The sequence below is a fragment of the Rhinolophus sinicus genome, linkage group LG05 (assembly GCF_036562045.2).
Source record: "Rhinolophus sinicus isolate RSC01 linkage group LG05, ASM3656204v1, whole genome shotgun sequence".
Taxonomy (NCBI): Eukaryota; Metazoa; Chordata; class Mammalia; order Chiroptera; family Rhinolophidae; genus Rhinolophus; species Rhinolophus sinicus.
In genome coordinates, this window is record NC_133755.1 from 68,879,005 (window position 1) to 68,905,377 (window position 26,373).

Genomic DNA, 26,373 nt, shown 5'->3' on the forward strand with positions numbered 1-26,373 from the left:
CATGGAGAAGTAAATCTTCTAGACATTTTTCTCATGTTCTAAAGTCTTGGAATACTGCTAGATTGCTGGGCATGAGACAGAGAGGAGTATAAACACAAGACACAAGCTCATAAAGAGCAGTTTCCTTCCGAAACTCCCAAGTTGATCCGTGGAAAGCAGTGTAGACATAATTTGAAAACTACAGGCTTTAGGACTCTGTGCCAAAAATCTTTATTTTAAATGAAAATATTTATAAAAATATGTAATTCATCTGTTGAAAAGAAATTAAAACTTTTATGTTAGAATTTTATTATAGGAATATAATTCAAGAGATGTGATGTGTATTTTTGAGAATGCTAAGACTAAATTTTAAGTTAGTTTATGAAATTTGAAAAGGAATATTGACATGAAAAGGAAACTTAAAAATAAATTTCTTGATTTTTCCTGGTGTTCAATATTAATACATTTTATAAGGAGACTATGGAACTGAAGGAGAAAAAAATGAAAATTTTTATACTTCTCCTTAAGTAGGTAGACCAAATTCAGCTTTCACTTATTACAAGTTAGATAAAGAATTTGGATGACATTGTGTGAATTTTGAAAAAGGGAACAGTTATGTTATTTTATCGTTATTATCAGTGTAAATGTTTTCTTATTTGTTGAATGATAAAAGCAATGAAAAATAAATTTGACTTCATTTAGCTTTTTCTCTATAACTTCTTCTGTTTTATAAAATGATTAAATTGTACACTCTATACAGGGACAGAGTATGGAACTGAAATCCTTTAAATATGAAAATAGTCTAAATTTCAGTAATACAGCGAGATACCCAACCTTTGGTAACTGACTCCTAGTTCAAACAACACTGGATCCAGACAAAGTTCCAACCTGACTATAAAATGTCGGTGGGTCTTTGGTGTTTGTTGTAACAAATTTGATTTGAACTGTATGTAAGTGAAAAGTCAGGGCTTCTTTATATATAATTCTAAGGGCCGACTATTGGGAATAAGTTATGCCAGTTAGCAAACAACTAGAAATTGGCCTGCGAAGTCTGACACTTTTAAAAATCTATGTTTTTTATATATGACTCCAAATTACCTGGGCTGAAATTCCCTTTGGCTTTTGCTAAGCTTTGTAGAGGGGGTATACCATTCTACCTACCATGTTTCCCCGAAAATAAGACCTAGCCGGACAATCAGCTCTAATGTGTCTTTTGGAGCAAAAATTAATGTAAGACCCGGTCTTATTTTACTATAAGACCAGGTATACTATAATAATAATATAATATGTAATATAATTAATAATATAATATATGTAATAAATATAATACTGGGTCTTATATTAATTTTTGCTCCAAAAGATGCATTAGAGCTGATGGTCTGGCTAGGTCTTATTTTGGGGGAAACACGGTAGGAGAGGGGGGTGTTTATTTAAATAAAAAGCATAAAGCAGTTAATTATTATGTCTCAGCATGTTTTACATTTGTTGCACTGAGTATGTTAAAATTGTCTTTTCATCAATCATGAGAGCTGTAATATTTTATGTTTCAAAGTTTACACTTGACTTTATTCTTTAAAGAGTGATAAAAGCGACTTCTTTCCTGTTGAAGCAGCTCTTCGCATGATGCTGAGGCCTGAACACTGTATATTCTCTCCCTCAACCTGAACAAGAAAGGCTCATGAATGCTGACAGTCTGGTGGTCTGGGGTTTTGGGTTAATCTATTTTTATCTTTAGAGCAAAACATGTATTAGGTTGGTGCAAAAGTAATTGCGATTTTTGCAATTATTTTTAACCTTTTAAACCACAATTACTTTTGCACCAACCTAATAGCTTGCTGGTATTTTATACCCCGTATTTTAATATGGCCCTTTCTTCAAATCACTTGTAAGACCTGCGAGAGCTTCATTTGGGTAACTGCTGCCTGGCAGGGGCAGTAGCTCTTTGTGTAAGAGAAATGACACTTCCCTTTAATATTCTTTCCAATCCTCTTGACACCTGGTCAGCCACCACAGATGTGCAGACGAAGCCACCACATGGTTAGTTTCGAAACTCTAACGTCGCATTAGCAAGTAGTTTTCTGATTCCTTTTGTTTTCTAAGTTTTTTCCATGTTTTTCCAAATAAAATTCTATTTTACTGTCTCTAAGAATAGTCAATAAGTTGTAGGTCAGTTCTCTTACCAGTATGGTCAGGGAGTGAGTTTTTCTTTGTAAACATATGCACTGTGACGGATGATCAAATTTTTAATATACACAGCATTTTATTTTGAATGGCTCAGAACCTACTTCAGGACCTATGTCACAGAGGTTTTATGGGGACCCATTATCCTTGTAGAGTGTAGAAATGTCCCTCCATGAGATGCCCAGTAAACAGAATGCAGACATACCAGTGGTGATTTTTCTGGTTTCCACTACTGTAACAAAATACCTTGAATTAAATATTCAAATGATATTTTTTTATGTAATTGGGTCCTGTTGAGTCCTAAGTACAAGTGATAACTAAATTTGTAATGTAAATAAGGCTTTCTGCATCCGGTAATGGTAACTCAGCCAGCCAAAAATTATATATGTCTACTGACAAATACTTTTTCCTGGTTCCCATGAAATGTGCAAAAGTTTAAATATTAAATCACATGCCAATATTTGATTACTCATTTATGGAGAAAATAAGACATCCCATGAAACCAGGACAGCACCAGATATTCCAATTTTTATATGTAAAAACCATTCTCATTTGTACTAAATAGAATCATGATAGCTGGAATTCATGAACGGTAAGAATGTAAGACCAGAAGGAAATGCTCACCGTGACCTGTGATGCCACAGCCTGGCCCTGAGGGGAGGTCGGAGTTCACAGTGCCTTGGCCTATGCTGCCAGCCACAGATGAGGCAAGCAAACCCTTCAAGTGCACACACAACCAAAGAGCCGGGCCACATCCCACAGAAGAACACATTATTACGTTAGGTTCATGTGGCATCATTCACGTGGTTTCACTTTCATTAAGCAAACTCAGGATAGGTTTCGGTAGGTAAGCCATCGTATGAAAAGGTAATTCTCAGTCTGGATGAGAACCTTAGTCCCAGCTATTCAAAATGGAAGAGAGATTCTTTGATAAAGGCCCGAAGAAAGATCACCACTTACCTCACATTGTAAATTGCTATTAATAGGTATTTTAACTACTTTTTTCTTCTTTTACTGTGTATGCTTTGGCAAAAGGATTTTTATTCATCAAGTTGTCATATAATTTAAATCTAGAGTGATCAAAACACAATAGTTTGTTCTAACAAGATCCTTACGGTCCATGTTTATGCTATATAAGTTATTAGTAGTAACTAACACTCCTTAACGTTTGTAATTGTCCCCTTAGAAGAACAACACAAGTTGTTTGAGAATACCCATTTTCAAAATAAGAATCAGCACTATTTCTCACGTAGTGAATCAGGAAAACAATAGAAATGTTTTTATTGTTTTCACAAACAGCTATCTGTAAAATGGCGAGTTGAGACAATCTGGGAAAAAGAAGTGATCTAATGTTTTAACATAAGTTCACATTTGAGCAGCTAATTAGAAATACATCCTAGTGTGATGACGTGATCTTGAAACTACTGGCTTGCCATCAGTGTAGAGTAAATTTCACATTATGTATAATTTGGTACTAGTATGTGGTTGTAAGGGACGCGGATTTGTTGTCCTTACTATTAAGATATGTTTCAGGATGCTGGAGGTTAGAATTTTCAAGCACTTCAGTACCCTGACTTAAAATACACATCAGGATACAACAATGGCTTCTAATAATTATAATTTATTAGAATAAATAACACTACAGCTTTAAAGGGATTTTATAATTAAAGAAAATGATTTCCATGTCACTGGCAAGTTCATTAGGAAAGAAATTTCAGACTGAAAAACGTTTTTTTCAATCCACCACCTGTTCTAAGAAGAACTGCATTTATATACACGTTACCCTGGCTAGATACATGGTAAACTATTTTAAGACTTCCGAAATGCCCCCACCAGACATGTGGGTGTCACCCACAGCCCCTTCTGGAATCTCCCTGGGGGCCACACACTGACAGTCACCAGGATTCTCAGATTTTCCCCCTACCTGCTTTCGTCAGTGCCCAGGACCACCTCTCCCTCACGCTCCTCTGGATTACTGCCCCAAAGTCCAGACTGCTTCCTTCTCGGCCTCCTGTTGGTCCTCCGTGCTGCAGCGAGAGTATGGATCTTTCTAAAACAGAAAGGTCCACAGAGCACTCGCCAGCATGAAATCTTCAGTCCCCCTTCTCTCAGAATAAAAGCTTATCCGAGCAAGGTAGATGAGCCCTTTCAGACCTAACCCTGTGATTCTCCACTCTGGCTGTGCATTAAAAACACCAGGCACTTCAGAGCCTGGCTCCCCAGGTCCAGGGCATGCTCTGGGCACCAGGTGATTAATACGCAGCCAGGGGAGAGAACCACTGATTCTAGTCCCTTCCATTTGCTCCAGGCTTAACTCTTGCTGGACCTCAATGCACTAGGAGGGCATAAGACTTGGGGTTGGAGTCCTGTACGTTTCTCTCATGGCCAGGCATTCCCTGCTCCCTTTCTGGGTTTGAGCATCTCTCTGGGCAAAAGGCCACGCCTTCTAGAACCCCTAGCCCTGAGGTGGTTTGACAGTACTCACCAGTTGGGGCTAGCATAATGTTGAAAGCGTGCCATTCCCTTTATAAACTTTTCAGGCAAGTTCAATGCCTCTAAAGTAAGATTCCATATATTATTAAGTTGAACCATATGAAACTGCAGATATTTTTGACATACAAAAATGGCAATTTCATGTGGCTCCACCGAATACTTTGGAAAGCATTACAGAAGTTACTCAAGAGAATTTACAAAACAACATAATACTTAACTGAGCAGATTTAATTTCCCTGAGATCATGTTCCATAAACCATACAGATACTGTCCATTAGAGCAGTGGTTTTCCAACTTTACTGTGCATACAGACCAGCTGGGTATCTTGTGAAAATGGTCCCCAGCAGGTCAGAGGTGGGGCGTGTCTGTTCCAGGGGATGCTGATGCTGCTGGTCCCCAGAACACACCCTGAATAGCAACAATACATTGGACTATTTAACATAGGAACTGTAAGAAAATACTTATGTAAAAAAAAAATCACATGAACAAAATACTAAAATCACTAGTGGAGAGTAACGTTTCTGTGCTGTCTATACTAAGATTGATCTTTGGTTTTCAGTATTTCCATGAATCTGATTAATTGTAAATCCTCATTAAGTTTACAGGCTTTTATTTAACTTCAAAAATAAAGTGCTATGATTTAAAAAAAAAAACAAAAAAAAAAACCAAAAAACAAAACATGGCTATACTTAAGAGCTTCTAAGAAGCTTGTCTACTTCTAAGAGTGAAGTAAAGGCCATCTTGGGAGAAATTCTTCTGAAATTGTACTTCCTTGCAAAGTCCCTTGATTATTTATTGTCCTTTTGAGTCTAACCTCCATGATGAGTTCTGTGCTCCTTAAGGATGAGGCTATTTTATATCATATTTCAGTCTCTTCCAAAGTACCAAGCACTTGTGTGAAAGTTCCGAATTATAATACTCAACACAAAGTTTGTATTTTTCTTGTAGCTAGATAGGAGAAAGGGCAATCTTCCCATTTCCAATTGATGCTTTATCATAAGTATTTGAGTTTACACCATACCCAACTTCTAAAACTACAGAATTACTTTTTCTGCTTCATATACAGTAAGTACTAAAGTTATAGCAAATCAGTGTGCTAAGACAGTATTTACAATCACATGTGTGCTTGGGTGAAAGCAGGAATAATATCCTAGTGGACTAATTAAGAGGACTGAAAAGAATGTATACTTTGAGAGTCTGTGTGAGGAAAAGAGAGGGAGCCCCTAAATAATTTTTATTAATAAGTGATGCCATCCAAACAAGCCTGTACTAGCCCTCACTCTAGGCTCCTCACCTGGCCCCTTGGGTGCTAATTTTGGAATGGCAGCTCAGTCTAGGTCCAGGAAAAAGCACACCAAAGCATGTGCCTGTAAACCAACACAACTCTTCTGTTTGCAAGTGATTTTCAGCACAAGACATTAAAGAATTAGGTCCCTCCAATAACGCATGACACCTGACTCTGACTGCATAAAATGTTATGGGGTATAATGCTGAGAGCTGGGGAAAGTTTAACACATCGTTATTACACAGTTTTAACGAACAGTCTAAACTGAGTTAGCTATTAATAAAAACAACATACTCAGAATGGTCCATTTTCTACCTCTATGAGAAACTGTAAGTGGTCCTTACTAAATAATGGACGTCTGGGCCTCACGAAGCTTGGGAATCAGTCCATAAGGGATTTTTAACCAGGTCCCCAGGTAGAAGTAACACTCATAACCTTGTTATGACTTGAGAATATGACAGGCTGGTTTTAATAAAGTAGCTTCTTCATTGTCTAGGATTTTGACAGTAGAAAAGCTCCCTCTTAGATTATACAATTGGACATAAAACCTGTGTTCTATCTGACTGGCATTTTATTAATGCATTGCCCTATTCTTATTTAGTAGGGAAATTCTTGGGTCTCTTCCCTTCTGGTGCACATCATGTTCTAATATCCCACTGCTATTCCTGTAGCTGGTAGCTGCCCCCCCTTGATTTAACCTCATTGGCTCACATGGGAAGAGGAGGCTGTTAGGCAAATATTTAATGCCTTCCCCTTTGGCAAAGCTCTGACTTCTGATCACCTGGCAGGCCTAAATGCAGAGCTGAGCGCTGACTTGGACACTTCCTGACAAAGCACACCTACTTGGAAGTAAGTCTTTCCACTGACACCACCTCCCTTTGCAAAGCAGCTTTTCATCATGGCCTCGGTCCCTCACTCACACACCTCGGATTTTGTTCCTTCTGGTTGTCCAAACCCATTCTATTCACTTTTTAATCTATCACTCCCAGTACCACCACGGCGAGGATTGTTTAGTGACATTATGAAAATAGCCACCAAGGCTAACGCAGCCCCCAGACTGGGGGGGCCACAAGGGCTGACCTCCTGGGCAACTCCTGAGAGGAGGGGCGCGGCGATCCGGCCCACGGCCGTCACCGACTGCCCCACGCCAATGAGGGTGCCGCTGGCCCGGGCCCCGCCCACGGTCAGCTGGAGGTCCGTGATGCACGTCCTGCCAATGGCGCTGGAGAAGGACAGCAGCGTGGAGGAGAGGACCACAGCCGCCATGGTGCGGGCGGCGGAGTACAGCAGCAGCAGCAGGAAGGTGAGCGTGTTGGCGTGCAGCAGGATCCGGTGGCAGTCGCGCCCGTACAGCCGCATGATGGGCCCCAGGGCGAAGCCAGCCAGGGCCCCCAGGGCGCTGCTGTAACTGATGAGGTAGCCCGTGGTCTTGGGACTGACCCCGAAGCGCTCCTCCAGGGCCAAGACAAAATTACTGTAGTACAGCATGACCGCCACGGCCATCAGCAGGCGCACTAGAAATATGTCCCACATGTCAGAAAACAGCAGGGTTCTTATGACCCTCAGTGTGGACACGACTTCCGTCCAGGGCAGCCCAGCGGTCTTCCCATGCGCCGTGCTCCCGGGGGTGGGGCTTCCTTCCTGCACTTCACAGTCAGTCTTTCCTGAAAGTGCACGGTTCTTACTCAGTAGCAGGCCATTCTTTGTACTGTTGACTTTTATGTCACTCCATGGAAACAGCCAAACGAGACCTGTTAAAATGGCATGATCTGTTAAAGGAGGCTGAATGCACTGAATTCACACGGTGACCTGCGGGGTGGTGGTGGTGGGTGAGACGCAATTACTGGTATTAGATTACTAGTCTGTATTAGTAGAGTTACGAATCTGTATTTTTGCATCCAGTTTTTTATCATTCCCACAGTTACTTATATGCCATTTCAATATCACAATTTTGCTATTCACCTTGAGAAAAAAAAATCTATACCTATATAATATTCACTATTTTTCCCCCAGCTCAAGAGCCTATCAGGGTTTCCTATATCCCATCATTTTGTATCTAAATTCTTAGGCTATACATTTAAAATCTTCCCTCATTACTTCGCTAATTTTCTGACTAGCCACCATCCATCCAAACGTTGGACATTTATTCTTTCTAAATGTTGAATCCTGTGAAATAGGAATATATCAACAAACAAACGAGGCCTAGACCATCCTTGCCCCAAGCAATTCAAACCTAAATGGGAGTTCAGACGTGTAAACAAGCAACTAGATTCCAAGCTAAGTGCTATGTTGAGGGAAGCACAGGATGCTATGGTCAGCCCTGGTGTGGGGGGTGGGGCGGGATACCTCCACACCAACCATCTGTCAGGAAGCCCCTGCTCGGACCTGCCCCCAGTCAGGGCCGCCATATGCTTTAGCAAGTCTCACCTCAAAACATGTGGGGGCGCCATGCTCATGGACCATGACACACCTTATGCAGCAGCTCTGATCCCTGTTCAAATAATCCCACCTCTGCCCTCGTGTAACTGGCACGTTCCTGTCTCGCTTGTTTTATTGATCCCGTGCCACCCAAGGAGAATGATCTCTTGCCAGTCAGTGCCCCAAATTTTCTTAAAACTAAATTCAACCTTGTCACCCGAGGACATCTTTATTAACTCATCCCTGTGGTTTTTCAGTCATTCAGCACTTAGTTGTCACGTGGACCCGTGGCTGCCGCCAGTCAGTGCTACTTCAGGCTGTTTAAAGCAACTACGTTTGTGTTACGTGGATTCTCTGGACTGATTTATGACAGAAAACTAATTACACGAGAACATTACATTCTTCATTTATTCCTATCTTTAAAAGGGCCCTTTGGCATTTCACAGAATCTTGATAAAAATGTGAAAGAATTGTCACTGACAGACTGAAAGGAAGAATTAATAATAAAAATGATAATGACGATAGCATCTAACATTTAGTGAGTGCTTACCGTATGCAAGGCAGTGGGGTAAACTGCTTACATGCAAAACCTCTTATAGTTTTCCTAAGAAGTCTATGAGTCTTGTTACCCCATTTTATAGATGTTGAAACTGAGGCAATTCACCTAAGGCCCACAAGAAAAAGTGACAAAGCAGGGATTTGACCCCAAGTCTGTCAGATTCCAGAGTTTGAGTTCTTAACCACAAAAACAGAATTCATGAGAAAAAGACATGAAAGGCCTTTCTCAGGCAAAGTGGCAGAACAGAGCAAGAACAGAAGCTGAAGGGGTACAAGGATTGAGGAAAACAGCTGTAGTCATTGAGGAGGAAAGTACGACAAACTGGATGAGAAAAGAGCTACACGCTGTGCTCATTGTGCGACCACCAGGCGCTCCGTGAAACACCGTCTGCTGTCCAGCCCCATCACTCCCCTGCTCGTCGGGCTGGTGTCTGCATCCACCTCAGCCTTTCCCCACATTCCGTAAGTGGGAAAAATGGAAAAATAAATCCCTGTTACTCTAAACCACTGGGAAGAGTAGCAGCTGAATGGATCCCTGACTCAGATCTATTCACAGGCATAGATTAGGGCAAAATATTAAGCGGCAGTATCACTGGAGAATCCAAAACAGAACTCCATACTCATGTTTACACGCTGACTTCTGACTTTCAATGGTATCACAGTCATGTACCTTCCTTTACATGGGAAGGTACCTGGATACATCAACCGGTCATGTGCTTGAAGCCATTTTATATAGGTTCACACAGATCCATCAGACCTCTCCTCCTGGCTGAGGTTAGAGGTTAAACTTCTGGCAGAAAATCATGAAGTATTTCTATGAGGACTGAGGTTAAGCTCATCAACTTTGCTTCCAGAGTTGAGTGATGACTCAGCTTGGAGCCTTGCATATAAAGGTTCGCAAAGCTGCAGCAGCATGAATCCTCTTGTTTATAAAGGTGTTTATCTAAGGGTTGGCCAAGCACCAGTCTCTGGGCCAAGAGGTTCATCCTGCTTTCTTTAAGCAAGCAACTGGCCCTGCATCGAAGGAATTCACAGTCCGGTATGTATTTTTTTATTCATCAAGTATTACTGAACGTCGGCTATCTGTCTGGCCTGTTCGGGGCAGGGGCGACAGCAATGAATAAATCCGAATCCTTGTGGAGGTTACTTTCTAATTGTGGTTGTTGTGGGGAGAGAGACAGCAAGAAACACATTAATAATTTCTGAAGTGCTAGGAAGAAATTCAGTTATTCTAGACAGAATGATCAGAGGAGGCCTCTCTGAGGAAGCAAACATTTGAGACTTGAATGCTAGGAAGAAAGAGCCAGTAAAGGAATGTGGGAAGAATGCTGCAGTGGAAGAAAGAACAAATCACAACGCCCTCCTGTGGGAATAGGCCTGGCTTGCATGAGGTCAACCATGAAGCCAGTGGCCAGAGCACGTGCAGGCTGTGACAGACACACATGCTTTAGCATGATGGGGCCCCACTGGGGGGTGTGCAGCGAGGGATGCCATGGTCTTTCATTCTTGAATAATGAGTCTGCCTATTCTAAGAAAAACAAACTGTAAGGAGATAAAAGTAGGTAGATTGCTCAGTATGAGAGCATAAACCAAACAATCTTCTCATGATTAAATGGCAACTTACCAGCATTGAGCATGAAGACAGAAAAACAGATGAAGCATGTTAGATAAAATCCACCATCTAGTTCAGTAAGACATCCGCCGACCATGGGGCCCAAGATGAAGCCCACACTAGATGCTGTATTGAACTGTCCAATTACTAATGGCCGTTCCTTCTCTGAAACCAGATCGGAAAGCAGAGCCCTTGAAATGGTGAGTGTGTGTTTAAAAATACCTGCAAGGGGACAAGAAACATTTTACAAGAAACGTGTAATATTTTCCAGATCGAAAGCACCTCGCCTGTGACCCTGCACTTCACCGCCATGCCTGACGGAGTTCTCATCTCCACTTGTTTTGAACGTCTAAGGCCGGCAGGTCCTTTCCAACTGTGAGTGGACTCCTGGTCTAGCCCCACGATCCTGGTCGGTCACCTCATCTCTGGCAACCAAGCCCCTGAACCCTCAATCCCACCTCCCATCACGACGTCGCAGTGTCTCCAGTCCTCTCATATCCAAGTACAAATTATGCTGGTTTCTATTCAGAGATTTATCATTCTTTATTCATACTCAGCGAATGAGCATTTTCTGCATGCCTACTATACATCTGGCATGGACCTCGACCCTGAGGGTAATGCAGAGAACAGAGAGGGGAAAAAAGGCAGATATCGCTGACCTCACGGAGCCTGTGTACCCCTATGAGGGTGGCAAGTACTATGAAGAGAAACAGAGCAGGGAAGAAGGACAAGGAGTGAAAATATAAAAATACGATGACAGAGTCATCTAACCAACACCAACTGATTTTGGTGTCGACTAAACAAACTGAAAGCTGTGACAGGACTCACTAAGAGACTGAAGACCTTGTACCAACTTCATATTCCTCATACTTCTGCTAACGTACCTGACTTGTGTGCACCCATACACTGAACAAACACACTCCTAAACAGACAGGCACATTCTGGTGATGTAGGTTGCCTACCGTTTTGATCAATACATAGTAGGTCCTACTAATCCGTGCTGCTGATGGGTCTGTCTGAGTGCTCCTAAGTGTGATGGGACACAGAACTTTCTAGTGATCTCCTGGAAAGAAGCATGGCGCGGCACATCCCTGCCTACACGTGCTGATGCACAGGACTCCCGGGTTCTAGTGCCAGCTTTGCCTCAAAATTAGAGTGGGCATTTGTCTGGTAACCAGCCTCTTTGTGAAGCACAGTTAGAAATCCCTTTTGGGATTAGGTAGACTGACTCCCTCTATATGTATTTCATTGACTGTGAGAAAGGTTGGGGCGGGATGATTCCTAAGAGGTGTTATTAATTTTGTGATTTTTTTGAAGTGGTATCAAGGTGGGGGTCACCTCACACACCCGAGGGAAAGGACCACAGTAGAGTATCTTGTGAGCAACCCAGACTAGCCTTCCCTTGCCTTTCAGAGGTAGGGCTGGGGGACAGAGAGCAGGGGAAAACCAGGTTTCTAATTCTCATACTTCAGCCTCAGGTTCACGTTCAGGACACGAGGACCTGAACCTACAATTGACATTTGAAGCAAAACCCTGGCGAACTTCCCTGGGGCTCCCTTGTGTCCATGGACAACCAAACACTGAAGAGGCTCCACGGACAAGAGAGAATTTTTATGTATAGCTCTCCTTGTTGGGAAAGAGTGTGGCGTTCATATAACAGAACTATCAGTACTCACACCAGGCTTGTTTTATGTTAAATAAAAATCATTATAATCCTCCACATAAATCCTTACCCATTTTGTAACAAATACAGGTTCTATTCATCTCTCTCATCTCTTTCTTCAGAATTATGGATGGCCTTACCACTGAATGGTGGCGGGGGTTACGCTGCAGAGGGACATACTGCCACCGAAACAGGGAACATGCACACGGAACAGCTATCAGTTGGATTTTGTGTGTGATGATGCGGCTTGTTAGGAGGACTGATCACATTTAAAGCAAAGACTTTCATAAACCGTTTTTGTAAGTCAACCAAAAGGCATAGCATGCATTTTGGAGGTCAAACTGAGGAGACTTATCTACCAGGGTAGCAAAGTCTGTCAGTGCGCTAATGAGTAGGGTGAAAAAGAAACATGAAAAGTCCAGGGCTGCAGTCATAAAGAAAGGCACAGAGAGAATAAAGAGCTTCCACAGTAACTACCCACCCACCTCACCACCCAGCACTCACACATGATGTTTCAAAGAATGGACAAAATATTGCAGTGAATGGACAAAATGAAAGTTATTTCAAAAATGGCAGAAACATTCAAGACCAGTCTCGAAACAGAACACTAACCCATGAGCCACTACATCGCAATCCCAGCTTCCCCTGCCATCCTCCCCCCCTTCGCCCCACCACCACCAAAGCAAGAGTCTGATTTACAGAGGCTGCAGGAAACCTACCGCGGTCCATCTCAATCAGAAGTCAGGAAGCCCAATTTCAAAATGATAAGCTCGCCGAGGACAGAGTAGTAAGCACAGTGCTGGTCCAAGACATTTAGCAAATTCTTCCTGACTGAACGCAGACAGAGATCAAGGAGGCAGGGCCTGAAGCAGTGGCAGCGCTGCGCACACTGGCAGACGCAGGGCTCCGGGCTATTGCATCCTGGGTATGTGGCTCTGGACAAATCAACAGAGCCTGACTAATGCTACGGTTAAATGCTCAATCTATAGCAGTATTACAGCTATAACTGATAGTGTCATTATGTCCTCTTTACGTAAGCTGCATTCAAAGAGGCACTGACAAGCAGGGACGGGCTCTCTATATACATGTAAGTGATTTATTTTGAAGGAAAACACACACTGAAGCAAGAACTCACCCACAGGCACCCTAGCCAGGGCAAACAGGAAAACGTTGGTAGACGCTCCAAGAATAAGATAACCCAGGGCACTGAACAGAATACACACCAGCAAGGAAGTCCGTCTTCCAGTCACATCGCTCCAGCAACCCTGAGAAGGCAAGAAACACAAAGTCCTTTGACTCACCTTAAAATCGCCACCATGGAAATGCCCCCCGAATGGGACCCAGTGGAAATCATCAAGGAGTTTGGGCTAAGATCCTTTGGTGCTCAATTCTGTTCCGCCATTTGTCAAAGTAAGATATTTTTCTCTGGTCTTCCACAAGTTGAATGGGAAAATACAACACAGTTTTCTGTATCCAAAAAAGGCCTAAGATAACCAAAGAAAGCATCTGTGATGACCTGCTAGCTGAGAATGGCTAGAGAAATGGTGAAGTATCATTTATAAAGCCTACTTTTTGTCTTCATTATTATTACTTTATGCACCTCAACTTCTCAGTAATCACATTCAGTTTAGAAATTTAGAAAATACTAAAAAAATATATGCCATGTTTCCCTGAAAATAAGACCTAGCCAGACAATTTTGCTCCAAAAGGCGCATTAGAGCCGATTGTCTGGCTAGGTCTTATTTGCGGGGAAACATGGTATATATATATAAATACTTTACAATCTCCAAATCTACAAATGATATATTTTTAACAAAATATAGTATACTGTATTTTGTAACTTGCTTTTCCACTTAATACATTTTGAACATCATTCCATGTCATTAAGAATTTGTCTTTATCTTTTTTGTGTCGTTTTGCTTAAGGGTGTCTATTCTCTGCCATCATGACAACCATGGATTTTATCATTGATTTTGTCAATCCAATAGATTAAAATTACTCATTGCTCCAATGTGAATTTCTTTGATTACTACTGAAATGAAACTTTTCCAACGTTAATTTTTTCTTTCAGTTTTACTGGTATGACATACAGCACTGTATAAGTTTAAGGTATACAGTATAATGACTTGACTTACATATATTGAAAAATAATTACCACAATGTTTGTTAACATCCATGTCAAATAGATAACAATAAAAAAAAATGTGTTTCCTTGTGACAAAAACTTCTAGGATTTATTCTCTTAACAACTTTTAAATATACCACACAGCAGTGCTAAGTATAACCATCATACTGTACATTACATCCCCAGTACTTATAACTGGAAGTTTGTATCTTTTGACCACCTTCACCTAATCTGCGCACCCCTGCCTCTGGTAACCACACATCTGATTTTGTTTCTCAAAAAACTCATTCCAAATATAAAGTCATTAAAAAATGAATTTTTTTTTATTCCTTTATAAAGATTCCACACGAGATCATACAGTATTTGCCTTCTACTGTCTAACTTAATTTACTTAGCATAATGCCCTCAAGGTCCATTCATGTTGTCACAAATGGCAGGATTCCCTTCTTTTTATGACTGAATAGTATTCTACTGTATATATATGTACCACATTTTCATTATCCATTCATCTGTTGATGGACACTTAGGTTGTTTCCACGTCTTGGTTGCTGTGAATAATGCTGCAATGAACATGGGGTGGGCAAGGATCTTTGGCATAGTGAGTTCATTTCCTTTGGATAAATACCCAGAAGAGGGATTATGGGGTCATATGGTAGTTCTACTTTTAATTTTTTAATGAACCTCCATACTGTTTTCCATGGTGGTTGTACCAGTTTACATTCCCACCAACAGTGCACAAAGGTTCATTTTTCTCCACATCCTTGCTAGCATTTGTCATCTCTTGTCTTTTTGAAAATAGCCATTCTAACAGGTGTGAGGTGGTAACTCACTGTGGTTTTGATTTGCATTTCCCTGATGATTAATGATGTTGAGCACCTTTTCATGAACCTCTTGGCCACGTAAGTATCTTCTTTGGAAAAATGTCTATTCATGTCCTTTGCCAATTTTTTCATTGGGTTATTTCTTTGTCTGCTATTCAGTTTTATGAGTTCTTTATATATTTTGGATATTAACTTATATCAGATATATGATTTGCAAATATTTTTTCATTTCACAGCTGCCTTTTCATTTTGATTGTTTCTTTTGTTGCACAGCTTTTTAGTTTCCCACTGGTTTATTTTTTATTTTGTTGCTTATGCTTTAGGTGTCATTTCCAAACAAATCAGTGCCAAGACAACTCATATCAGGGGCTTTTCCCCTATGTTTTCTTCTAGGAGTTTTATGGTTTCAGGTCTTACATTTAAGCGTGCCAGTCGTAAATGCCACATCTGGGAAGCCTCACAGTCCTGACAGGCATGGGCACCCTTCTGAACCATTCTTGTTGTAACTAAGGAGGTTTGGTGACACTACAAAGGTGGCCTAGGGTGAAGCTTGCCCAGTGAGTGACTAGCGAGCCCCTCAGGGCCTCTCTATACGAGGCACACAGAAAGGAGGAAGGCAGAATCCATAGGGAGAAGCCGAGAGGCACCCGGGGGAAACCTAAGCAGAAGGCAGTGAGGAAGGAAGGACAGAGGAAGGTAGTATGTGCTACATGGAGGCTTGGGATGGTCGGGGGGAGATCTCAGGTGATGAAGGGCAGCAAAGAGAGCAGAGCTCCAGGACCACCTTTCTAGCACACTCTTCACTTCTGCATTTTCAGTTCTCCAGATCAGCATGCTTAGCCAAAACACACCTCCCTTGCAGACTGAAAGTTCTGGCCTTCGAAGATGCAACCAGAGGTCACCAGTGAGGCTTCTGAGACAGTTCTTCTGAGACAGGGTACTGGCAAACTGCCTTATCCTCTTCTCCTTCCTGCTGGAAACGTCCCGACGACACTGGAGGCTGAGCCACTGACTAGCTGAGGATGGCTGAGCAGGATGACACCAGTGACCGGGTCTCTAGGAGCACCTCAGACCCCGGGACAGCCTCGGATGGTCAGCTGCACTGTTCCTCCTTGTACTTCTGAAGTGCTCTGTTCTGCACAGATGAACACGAGCCTGACTCATAAGCCCTGTTGAACGACAGCATCTCCACCCTGACCCATTTTATGTACTGAGGCTCTGGGGAAGGCTTTGTTTGAAAAAAATGTTAACTGCCCTAAAATAAAAATCACTAAACATTATTATAGCGAATGATCACTGTCTGAGAAGGGTTTCCAGTGCTGCTCCTGCTGGCTAGACAGTGGTCAACACGGCACCCTGCTCCCAAACCCCTCAGTGACTTTCTCCCCCTCTCGCATTAACTGTGTCCTCTGAGCGTGCCTCTCTGCCTTGCCCAAAGCCAATCCTGGTTCGTGACCACGCCCCTTTTTTATGATGTGTTTATCTTTTTCTTAGGGACCCAAAAGGTCTCTGTACATGAAGATATAAACTGTCATGAGCCTTCTACAAATATCATCAATCCTTTCCTCCCAGTTTTCACTTTAATGGAATTTAGAAATTCTCCACACTCTTTGGATCTGGGTAGGAGGTCACGGCCTCCTTGTGTCCAGAGGGCAGTGATATAATCGGTAGGTACACCCTGGGACCTAGGCCAGGCTGCCTGGGTTCATCTCTGAACTTTTCTCTTTCCACATGCCACAGACATATTACTTAACATAATTAGAGAGGCTTATCTCTAGGCACAGTTTCTCTATCGGAAAAATAGGAATAATAGTAGTACCTGCCTCTGAGATTCTTTCCTTCCCTCAACATTTGCTATGTGCTTTATATAAAAGGAGTCATTAAAGATGCATGGCCACCAGAAATGTGGCTGAAGGCAGTTATTATGAGGACCGAATAGAATAAAGTGCTCAGAACAGAGTCTGACCATAATAAGGACTTAATAAGTGCTGGTCATTTTTATTAAAATGCATATATTAAAAATATTAGTCAAATTTGACAAAGCACATCTTTTCTTCATAAAGATTTGTTTTTAAAATTAAAATGATTTTATAAAACATAATGAGAATACATATTTATAGAAGCATAGGTTAAAAGGAAATTTTTATTAGGTGTTCCTCCATCTGAAGGATTTCTAAGGCGGTTCTCATTGAATTACAGGTACGAGGTATATGAAATGTGTTTTGTAAGCACAAAGATTACAAAGCGAAGAACATCTGAGAAAGAGGGTTGGGCCACAGCTGGCAATAAAAATTCACATTCACAAAATGCTGCTATGTGCCAGGTGCCTCACTGGTGCTAGAGGTAAACATAAACGATCAGATCAAGCCCGTCTGTATTCTAAGGAAGGTTAGAGTCCAGTAGGAGAAAGGCACTTGACTAATTAAAATACACTGTGACTTAACTGATCTAATATATATACACACATGAAGCAAGTATTTTTGTAATGAGTTTCCAAATAAAAAGGAAAAGGTGTTTACTAAGAAGTAGGCAAACTGTTCTCTCACAAGAAAGAACATGAAATATGACATGTTACCCCCATAAGCAAGTGCATCTGATACTCATTATCTATTTACTTTTTCAGATCATTAAGGCAATGACATGACTCTTAGGAAAAAAATAATAATGGACTTGGAGTCTCAATACTGAGATGAGGTGACTTCATCAAATTATTTCAAGTTTGCGAGTCTTAACTTCCTCCTGTATAATAATGGGAGGTAACAAACTGTTTTGCTGGGTCATTGTAAAGATGAAATGAGAATAAATTATTATTGTTATGTAAACTTAAGATATACAAGACTTTAAAAAATTTAAATCAGGGAGTAGCTCTTTAGTTATTTAAGAACTCATTATGGAATCTGACTGAATTTCTTGTATATTTTAAAACATATTTTGCAAACCAGCCACTCTTGGGAAGCACAGTACTACATCCTATGTTCACCAACAGTGAGACCACCAGCCAGCTGTTCAGACCAACCAAGGTCATGGCTGATCAATTCGTGGGACTAAACTGATTGTTCTGTTTGACCTGCTTGACCCACTGGACTCTGGGGTCTTCAGGCCAGAGTGGCCATGGTGGAGGGCACAAAGGAGAGAGAAGGGGCAGACCAGTTAAGAATTTGGAATTTCAAACAACTGAATGGTCAGAAGTATGAGTGACAAGCTCAGTTCTGGGTCTTTCTACCCCATGTTGTAGATAATATGCGTACAGCCAACCACTCCAAATGGTTCCTTCTATCTATACACTTAAGCTTTATAATTAATAAGCCATGTAGTTCAAAACGACGTCAAAGTGGAATCCTCCAAGTCTGAATGGAGGTGATTGTCAATTAATTGAAATAAATCATAAAGTTGGTGATAATGTTTGTTTACATTCTTTTTTCTAGTAAAGTCAGCAGAGAATCATGGCACGAACGTGCTTCAATTCAAAAAGGGGGTTCTCATTCTGACTCAGTGGGCTCTTTTCAGAGAAGCCATCTGATCCCTTTCAGCTCATGTCTTCTCAGCTGCCAAACGAGGAAGAGAGATGACTGAAGGATCCTTTTTGATCTAATGACACTGGAAATGCTAATCACCTGCACCTCTACTTTTGGTAAGACCTCAAGCCCCAGATTTCACTCCAGCCATGCTGGATGGCCTGCAGAGTATACGGTTATGCTTTCTAGACGCATTGCCAGATGGAACGTGACTTACCACTAATGTGCTAGAAAAGAGCTGCAAAATGCCGTAGGAGGAGCCTGCAAAAAAACATCAACGACATCCATAAAATCAGCCAGAAGGATCCCACGAATGGATTAGTGTGGTGACAATTACATAGAAATGAACAGAAAAACGTTGGGGGAAAAAAAAAAAAAGATAAATTAAAAAAAAGAAATTACTCCATTTTTTTTCAATTGGACGAGTATAAATAACATGATTTCTAATAAAAGGCCTTCCAAATAAAATTAAAAGTAAGCAGATGAGAGACTAAAGGCAAGGTCTTCCCTTAGGGACCCGGAGAGACCATCTTTCCACTGTGAGGAGTATGCTGCTCCATCGGAGAAGAGTAGTCAGGGGAGTCGAAATATGAATCCTAGGAAAATTCTGCTAAGTCTTGAACATTTCAGTTTTCTTAAAATGCTTTAGTCTTATAAAGGACTTACAAAGTTTTATGGAGTGCTTTCACCTCCATTATATCACAACATACCTCTTCAGCTCTTCATAAAAACGTTTATGCTGCTGGGTGGTCCAGTATAATTCCAAGTATACTTTTCAAGGGAAATATAAATCATGGCACGGACTAGGAATTACTGAGTTTCATGTACAAAACTCTCCCGAAACATCTGCTTATCCAGTTTATGAATGATCAAGGGCTGTAAGTCTTAACAATTTTGCATTAATTAGCACAATCCTAAACCCTGCTATTTCCTGCCTCTTTGGTAAAGCAATGACTTTCGGATGGAGACTTTATGCTGCACAGATAGAGTAACCCTAAGATGTGGTGGTACAGGAAGTTTGTGACTGATTTGTGAAGGCTCACCCCAAAACCTCTCCTGTGAGGTGTGATTTCTATAGATCATGGTTCTCTGGTCTCTCACAAGAGGTGAGAGGTTCCTGTAGGCAGGAGTCCAATCTACCCTTTATCTACCCAGCCAGCACCTTAGAGAGGCTCAGTTAGCAGCTAAACCATCACTGGTGATATGGGGCATGGGGATAATGCTAAACCTGAACACAGGTAGTCTCCAAAAAGATGAATCCCGTTTGCTCCAGGGTAGTATTTTTAAATATTCTGAAAATTCATTTCATCCCATTTTCAATTTACCTTTGGATAATTTTATTTAGCTGTAAGACTGATTTGTTTTTAGGTGCTTAATTCATTCAGGGGATGTAGATTTCAGTGCTCTGAACACGTGCACTGTTAACCACTCACCTACTATTCCCGCGACTGTTGGACTTGCTCCAAGAGACTTGACATGAAGGCTCAATAAAGGGACAACCATGCTGACACCAAACAAATCCTAAACAACAAAACATTGATTAAATTAGAATTGGAAGGCTAGGTGTTTTTTCAGTGGTGATCAAAATTATAAACTGATATTACAAATACAACCACTATCTAAAACTTTGGGCAAAGAAGCAATCCTAATTGTATATTACATTATGGTATACTCATCAGGGTTAAGTTATCAGAGATCCAAATACAATATAACAGCTGCTAACTATAAATGCCTGGACCATCCTGACCTAGAATCCACTTTAACTTTAGCGTCTTTGTAATTGATCCTTAACACATTTTTTGCAGGAAACGAGTAAACTCGTCATATCGCTTTTTATACCAAAGCGCGGGAGACGAGAATAACACATATTTTGCACCTCTTTTTAAACTAAAACACTGAAAGCTTCATAGAAAAATATCAAATAGATTGAAAGATATGAATATTTTACGGAAAGTCTAATTTTGGCGAGAAAATGTCAAAAACGCCCCACGTTACGATGCGATTTGGTGGGAAAATGCCCGCTTACAAATTAACATTCAAAGAGGATGTGCTATAGAAGTTCCTCAAATTAAACAAACAAACAAACAAACAGCATTTTTGTGGGTAATAAAGTGGGAAAGGAGGTAGTGATAATGTGTATTTCTTGGCAAAGCAGCTCATACTTAAGAATACGAATTTCTTCCTGCAGTTAGGGAAGGTGATTGATCTGTGGTTTAGAGCCTTACAAGGTAATACCTGAAAAGAAAACCTCAGTAAAGCAGGGAGGAGAGAGAAGGTTGGTGTATTGATGCAAAGCTGCATTCTGCAGCTAAGTCATCGAAAGTGCATGCACTTTGGGGTCAGACACAGTTCTCAATTCCAGCTCCAACACCTACTAATGAGCATGTGTCCTTGGGAAGTTACTGTTACCAAGTGTCAGTGCTGTCATCTGTAAAAAATGGGGATAGGGACACGTGCCTGGTAGAAATGCGATGTACATTAAGAGACATAATGGTTGAGAAAGGTCTGACACACAACAGAAGCACAAACATATTTGCTCTTTTCTGTGGTTCCAGGAATAAGTGCTGATCCTTTTGGCTAGTTATTCTGAGTTAACAGAAAGGCTGTTAATTTTCCCTTTAAGTGTTGTTCTCATTCCTACTGCACTTGGTTGCCTGCTACAACTGGTTTAGAAGAAAAACACATGGCACACGCAGAGTTTTCTTTATATTCAACCTGAATTTCTTTTTCTGTAATCCTGGTTAAACAGAAAGACATGCATGAAAAATATGTTTTCTTTGGGCCTAAAATTAATCTTTTGCTTCCTGCTTCTCTTGGTAGCTATACATTCACCGAATTATAGAAACATGAACTTCCAAATGCATCTTTTAGTGGTTTTTCCCATGGTTATAGCTTTAGATGGCCATACATTTACTATCCAAATAGTGATCTTATAGTTCATAAATTTATGCTATCAGAATTATGGCTTATTATTTTGACTATAAGATTACAGTCATCTCCCCTTATCCATGGGGGATATGTTCCAACACCCCCAAGTGGATGCCTGAAGCCAGAAATTACCAACCCCTAATATATTGTTTTTTCCCATACACACATACCCATGATAAAGTTTAATTTATAAATTAGTCACAGTAAGAGGTTAACAATAATTACAAAATAGAACATTTATAACAATATACTGTAGTAAGTTATGTGAATGTAACTTCTCTCTCTCAAAATATCTTGCTATACCTTACTCACCCTTCTTGTGATGAGATGATACAATGCCTGTGTGATAGGATATACTGAGGCGAAGGATGTAAGCACGGCGATGTAGTGTTAGGCTACTAGTATAAGGGTTACTCGAACACAAGCACTGTGTCAATATGATTACCAAGATGGCTACTAAGTGATTCAAGAGAAGGCACTTGTATACACAGCCTGGATACGCGGGAAGAAGAGATGATTCACGTCTAGGGTTGGATGGAGTGGGACATCACAAAATTTATAACACGCTGCTCAGAATGGCGTGCAATATAAAATTTATGAATTATTTCTGCAACTTTCCACTTAATATTTTTGGACAAAGGTGGGCCACAGGTCATTGAAACTGCAGAAAGCCAAACCATAGATAAGGTGGAACTACTGTACTTAAAATTTCTTTTGGGTCTGCACCAATTTCTTTTGGGCTTTATTGTCAGCTTTGTCCCATCAGCCTACTTATGTTTCATATCATTTAAACGACTCATGTCAGCTACCTATTGCATTTTCTGGATCTTTCAGAAAAAGAAACTCAACTGTCCTGCAAGATTCTGCCCCCACCAAAAAAATTCCCCATGCTGCTTGTCATTTAATATTCAAGTGGTTATTCTAAATAAAGGATGGGAGAGCAGTATTTAAGTAGCTAGGCTGAGGTCTATGGAAGATGAATATAAAAACACAGACTCATAAGCAATAATGGATGATCAGTATTATTTTAATAATTTATGAGCCTGAAAAATATTATCTTTTTCCAAGAACGCTGAATGCTAGGTCTTTCCTCTCTGGAAGTTCTGTTCTACCGTGTTTCCCCGAAAATAAGACCTACCCCCAAAATAAGCCCCAGTTAAGATCATCAGCCAGACGGATGCTTTTAGTATGTTATGATGATAATTCAGAAGATGACATGACTGTATTTGAATAATGTAGATGTTGTACATGAAAAAATAAGCCATCCCCTGAAAATAAGCCCTAATGCGTCTTTTGGAGCAAAAATTAATATAAGACCCGGTCTTATTTTCCGGGAAACACAGTAAAATTGTCTTCCCCTTTACTGTAAAAGATAACTTTGAATTTGGCACCTGAAAATCAGGTGAGAAGGGGCCACTTAACTCTTCCACAGAACTTCTACATCTCTCAATGAAACTGATGAATACATTAAAGGATTTCAGGATCTTTCTCAGAGTAGGAACACAAATATTTCTTGATTAGTGGATTACATTAACAAAAATGAATTCTCACCTGACTAAAGCTGATGAAATTAAATACAAATCCCACCAGGTACCTGGAGGAAAGAAGCGTCTGAAATCACAGATCTTAGCAGCATCGTAGTATGCTGACCAAAAAGGGCCTAAAGGGTAATGTTAGTCTTCCTTCCTAAACTAATTACAATCTAGAAGCACAGATAAGAGCTAAAAACAGAACATTTGAACCAAAGACTTCTGTAATCTTGTTCCTTTGCTCTCCCCATCAGAAACCATTTTCCCAAGAGTCTTAGGTGTCTTCACATCTCTAAATATGTTAAAAATAATACCTAAGTTATGTATACTATTCCTTAGATTTTTACCTAACAGAGTCATTAGATGCTTCAAAGATACCCAAGGCTGTATATATTTTGTTTACAACATTTCCATTTAAAAAAATCCCTACTCTCTTTTAACTTTTGGAAGATCTTACATTCTCCCCTGAAGATATTAGAGACCTAATGATTCTCTTGAATAAATTACTAAAATTTTACACTAGGCTTGCTAGATTAGACTCACCAGGTACACAGCGCAAAGACAACATCTGAGAAGCTCTGAATATCAAATCTGTATCAGAGGGCCAACCATAAAGAATGATCTGCAAATTTATTTTTAAAAAACCTCAAACTATTTTGAAATCTGGGTCATGTTGGTTTCCAAAACTGGACTTTTCAGGTGAGGGTCCAAATCCTTTACATCTGGCAGAACCAGATGGTAGCACCATGTGAGGTATCGTAGCAGCAGCATGGGATCCCCATCTACTACCAGAGGGGTGGATGGCAGCCAACTCCCTTTTGAAACTTGAAGAACCACGTACACTTCATGGTTTTGAATTCTGTAACTGGCCTGGAAGGTGGAAGAGGCACCTGCATCCTGAGACTGAACTAAGATTAAATAAACAGGATCAGAAGGAACACCAGGTTCTGACCGCAAAGGTATTAAGGCTGAGTGAGGGTGGAGGCTGCAATGTTAACTGAACCGGAGGCCGAGATTCTCTCTGAAAAGCCACCCTCCTTAACTGTTTCATGGTTCTGTGTTTACAGCAATATGGTGAATATGCTTTCGTCATTGTCTTAATAACTATTAATTCAACATTAAACCTTTCCTTGTATTGAGGAGGGGGGAGGGAGACTTCCTTCCTGCTCCTCTCCAAATTAAGAGTGACTCAGTGTCCTAACTCAAGTGAGGCACCAGACCAGGGAGAAGTAGTGGCTTTAACCTGCCATCTAGGCAGAAAACAATAATTCCCCTTTGCCAAGGCCCAGGGCCATTGGGGATTATCTTCAAGGTTTCAGATGGCAGCATTGTCTCATTGACACTGATCAGCTCCACCTCCTTTTGTTGTCAAGATATAGCCAAGAGGAAATCCTACTGGGTTCTTGTCCCAATTCTGTCCCTACCTGAATTAGCTCACAACCAGGGCAACTGAACCAGACCTAAATTTGGAAAGAGAGGTTTGAAAGGGTGGGTCTAGTGTTTCTGCACATAACAATCCACGAACAACCAACACAAGCTCACTAGTAAGGCTGTAAATTTTTTTTCGGGAAAGGACTGTGTATTACAGCGATTGGAGCTCCACAGCACCTATCACATAGCTAGTTTCCAGAAATTCCATGAATAATAAATGAGTGAATGGATGAATGACTTACCCTACCATACACTTAGCTTTCTAAGCTTTCCCTTCGACATGGGAATTTGATATCTGTCCTTATTAAACCAGGACACACACACAAATCATGACAAAACCCTGCACTGTGCAATATATAGTTTATCAAAAGAGAGATGTGTATCATTCACTGTGACTTGCATTTTTAAACATCCCAGTCAACCGGAAACGCTAATGAAAATGTGCATAATTCTGTCCCGGTGGGGTCATCAACTGCCACTTCCCAGACTTGGCCTGGTAAAAAGGCCTGTGTTGTGTGCTCCTACCGCAGCCACTGCACCGCGGGGCTCTCCCAAGCTCGCCCAGGGGCACCTGCTCTCTACCCTGCATGCCTTGCACCTGCCACATCATCTAACGCCTGGGATTACCCTCCAACTAGGCTCGGCCCACGAGTAACACCTGAGACTGGGGGTTGGTGCTTAACCAGCTGTCACCGGGTGGGTGTCGGGAACCCCAACCCCAAATGAAAGCACAAGGTGCAATTAGGCCCTGTGGCCAGGTGCAGAGAGAAGCAGTTTGGGGGCAAAAGGAGGCTTGATTAGCAGGCAGGCACCACTAGTCAGGACGCAAGTTCCCAGCCCTGGCTGGGCCTTACAACCCCCCACCCCAGCCCCCCGAGCTTCAAGAAGAATCACCTGTAATTGGGTTGCTAGTCTGCACCTGGACCCAGTCCCAGCACTCACCAAGAAGCCCACCAGGTAGAGACAGAGCAGGAAGCGGCGGTGTCGCGGGGCACCGGGAGCGGGAGTCCCCGCCTCGGCCCCTTCGCTCGGCTCCTGCCCTGGCTTCGGTGTCGCCGCGGTCAGCCCCGGGACCGAGCCCGAGCCTGGGCGGTGCCCGAGCTCCATGCCGAAGCCGGCGAGGGGCGCGGGCCGGAGAAGGAGCCCCAGCAGCTGCCTGCAGGATCCTCCAGCTCTGGGCAAGCCCCGCCCCGGCGGCCGCGGGCGGCGTGCGCCTGCGCAGAGGGCAGTGCCGCGGGCTGCCCCGGGCGCCGGGCGCCGTCGGAGGTCCCCTGGCAGGGGAAGGGGGGAAAGGAGGTAGGGAGTTCGGCCCCGGTCGGGGAGTGGACAGCTAGTGCCACCAGCATGTGACGGACGCGCCACTTTTATGATGGTCATTCTGTGACGCTGCTCTACGTTTCCTTGGGGTAAAGACCTTGCGTGCCGTCCCTGCCATCGGAGGGTGGGAGGGAATTATGATGAGCTTCGCTCAGAGTGCGGGGTTAGGGAGGGAAAAGCGTCCGAACTTGTAGAAAAGTTTTATAAGGGTTTATTTGAGACAGATTTTGAGGACACACCTGGAAGCAAAATCTCAATGCATTGAGAAAGTGCTCTGCAGAATGGCAGCTTTATAGCTTATTTTATACATGAGACGCCGAAGAGGAGATGCAAGAAGGTGCATGAAACCAATGGTGGTAGATTAAGGAGGCAGGAGAAAGCCAAGTGTGTGTGGGGGAAATCTCTAAGATTGTATAATAAGTAAAATGGAGAGATATGTACCGTGTTTCCCCAAAAATAAGACCTAGCCAGACCATCATCTCTAATGTGTACTTCGGAACAAAAATTAATATAAGACC

At 41.7% G+C, this 26,373-nt stretch overlaps 1 protein-coding gene across 2 annotated transcripts; it reads right to left on the minus strand.

Annotated features, from left to right (window-relative positions):
* Positions 1-3,761: 3,761 nt before the first annotated feature.
* On the minus strand, positions 3,762-25,746 carry MFSD9 (major facilitator superfamily domain containing 9). Of its 2 annotated transcripts, XM_019753895.2 has the most exons (6): positions 25,481-25,745; positions 20,084-20,171; positions 18,868-18,911; positions 13,325-13,454; positions 10,539-10,748; positions 3,762-7,689 (listed from the first exon to the last, which is right to left on the minus strand). In XM_019753895.2, the coding sequence occupies exons 1-6, from the start codon at positions 25,643-25,645 to the stop codon at positions 6,899-6,901; spliced, it is 1,428 nt and encodes a 475-aa protein (XP_019609454.2). In that variant the 5' UTR covers positions 25,646-25,745; the 3' UTR covers positions 3,762-6,898. The 2 variants fall into 2 exon arrangements, with proteins under 2 accessions (XP_019609454.2, XP_019609456.2); XM_019753897.2 differs by lacking the exon at positions 10,539-10,748 and having other exon boundaries at positions 25,481-25,746.
* Between the last annotated feature and the right edge of the window lie 627 nt (positions 25,747-26,373).

What these genes read in the sequence shown, in the direction of transcription:
- MFSD9 (XM_019753895.2), bottom strand. Translation starts at nt 25,645, where the DNA reads ATGGAGCTCGGGCACCGCCCAGGCTCGGGCTCGGTCCCGGGGCTGACC. An exon ending in TCTACCTGGTGGGCTTCTTG is followed by an intron (nt 20,172 to 25,480) that starts GTGAGTGCTGGG and finishes TTTGTTGTTTAG; the next exon opens with GATTTGTTTGGTGTCAGCAT. An exon ending in TGTCTTCATGCTCAATGCTG is followed by an intron (nt 7,690 to 10,538) that starts GTAAGTTGCCAT and finishes CCATTTTAACAG; the next exon opens with GTCTCGTTTGGCTGTTTCCA.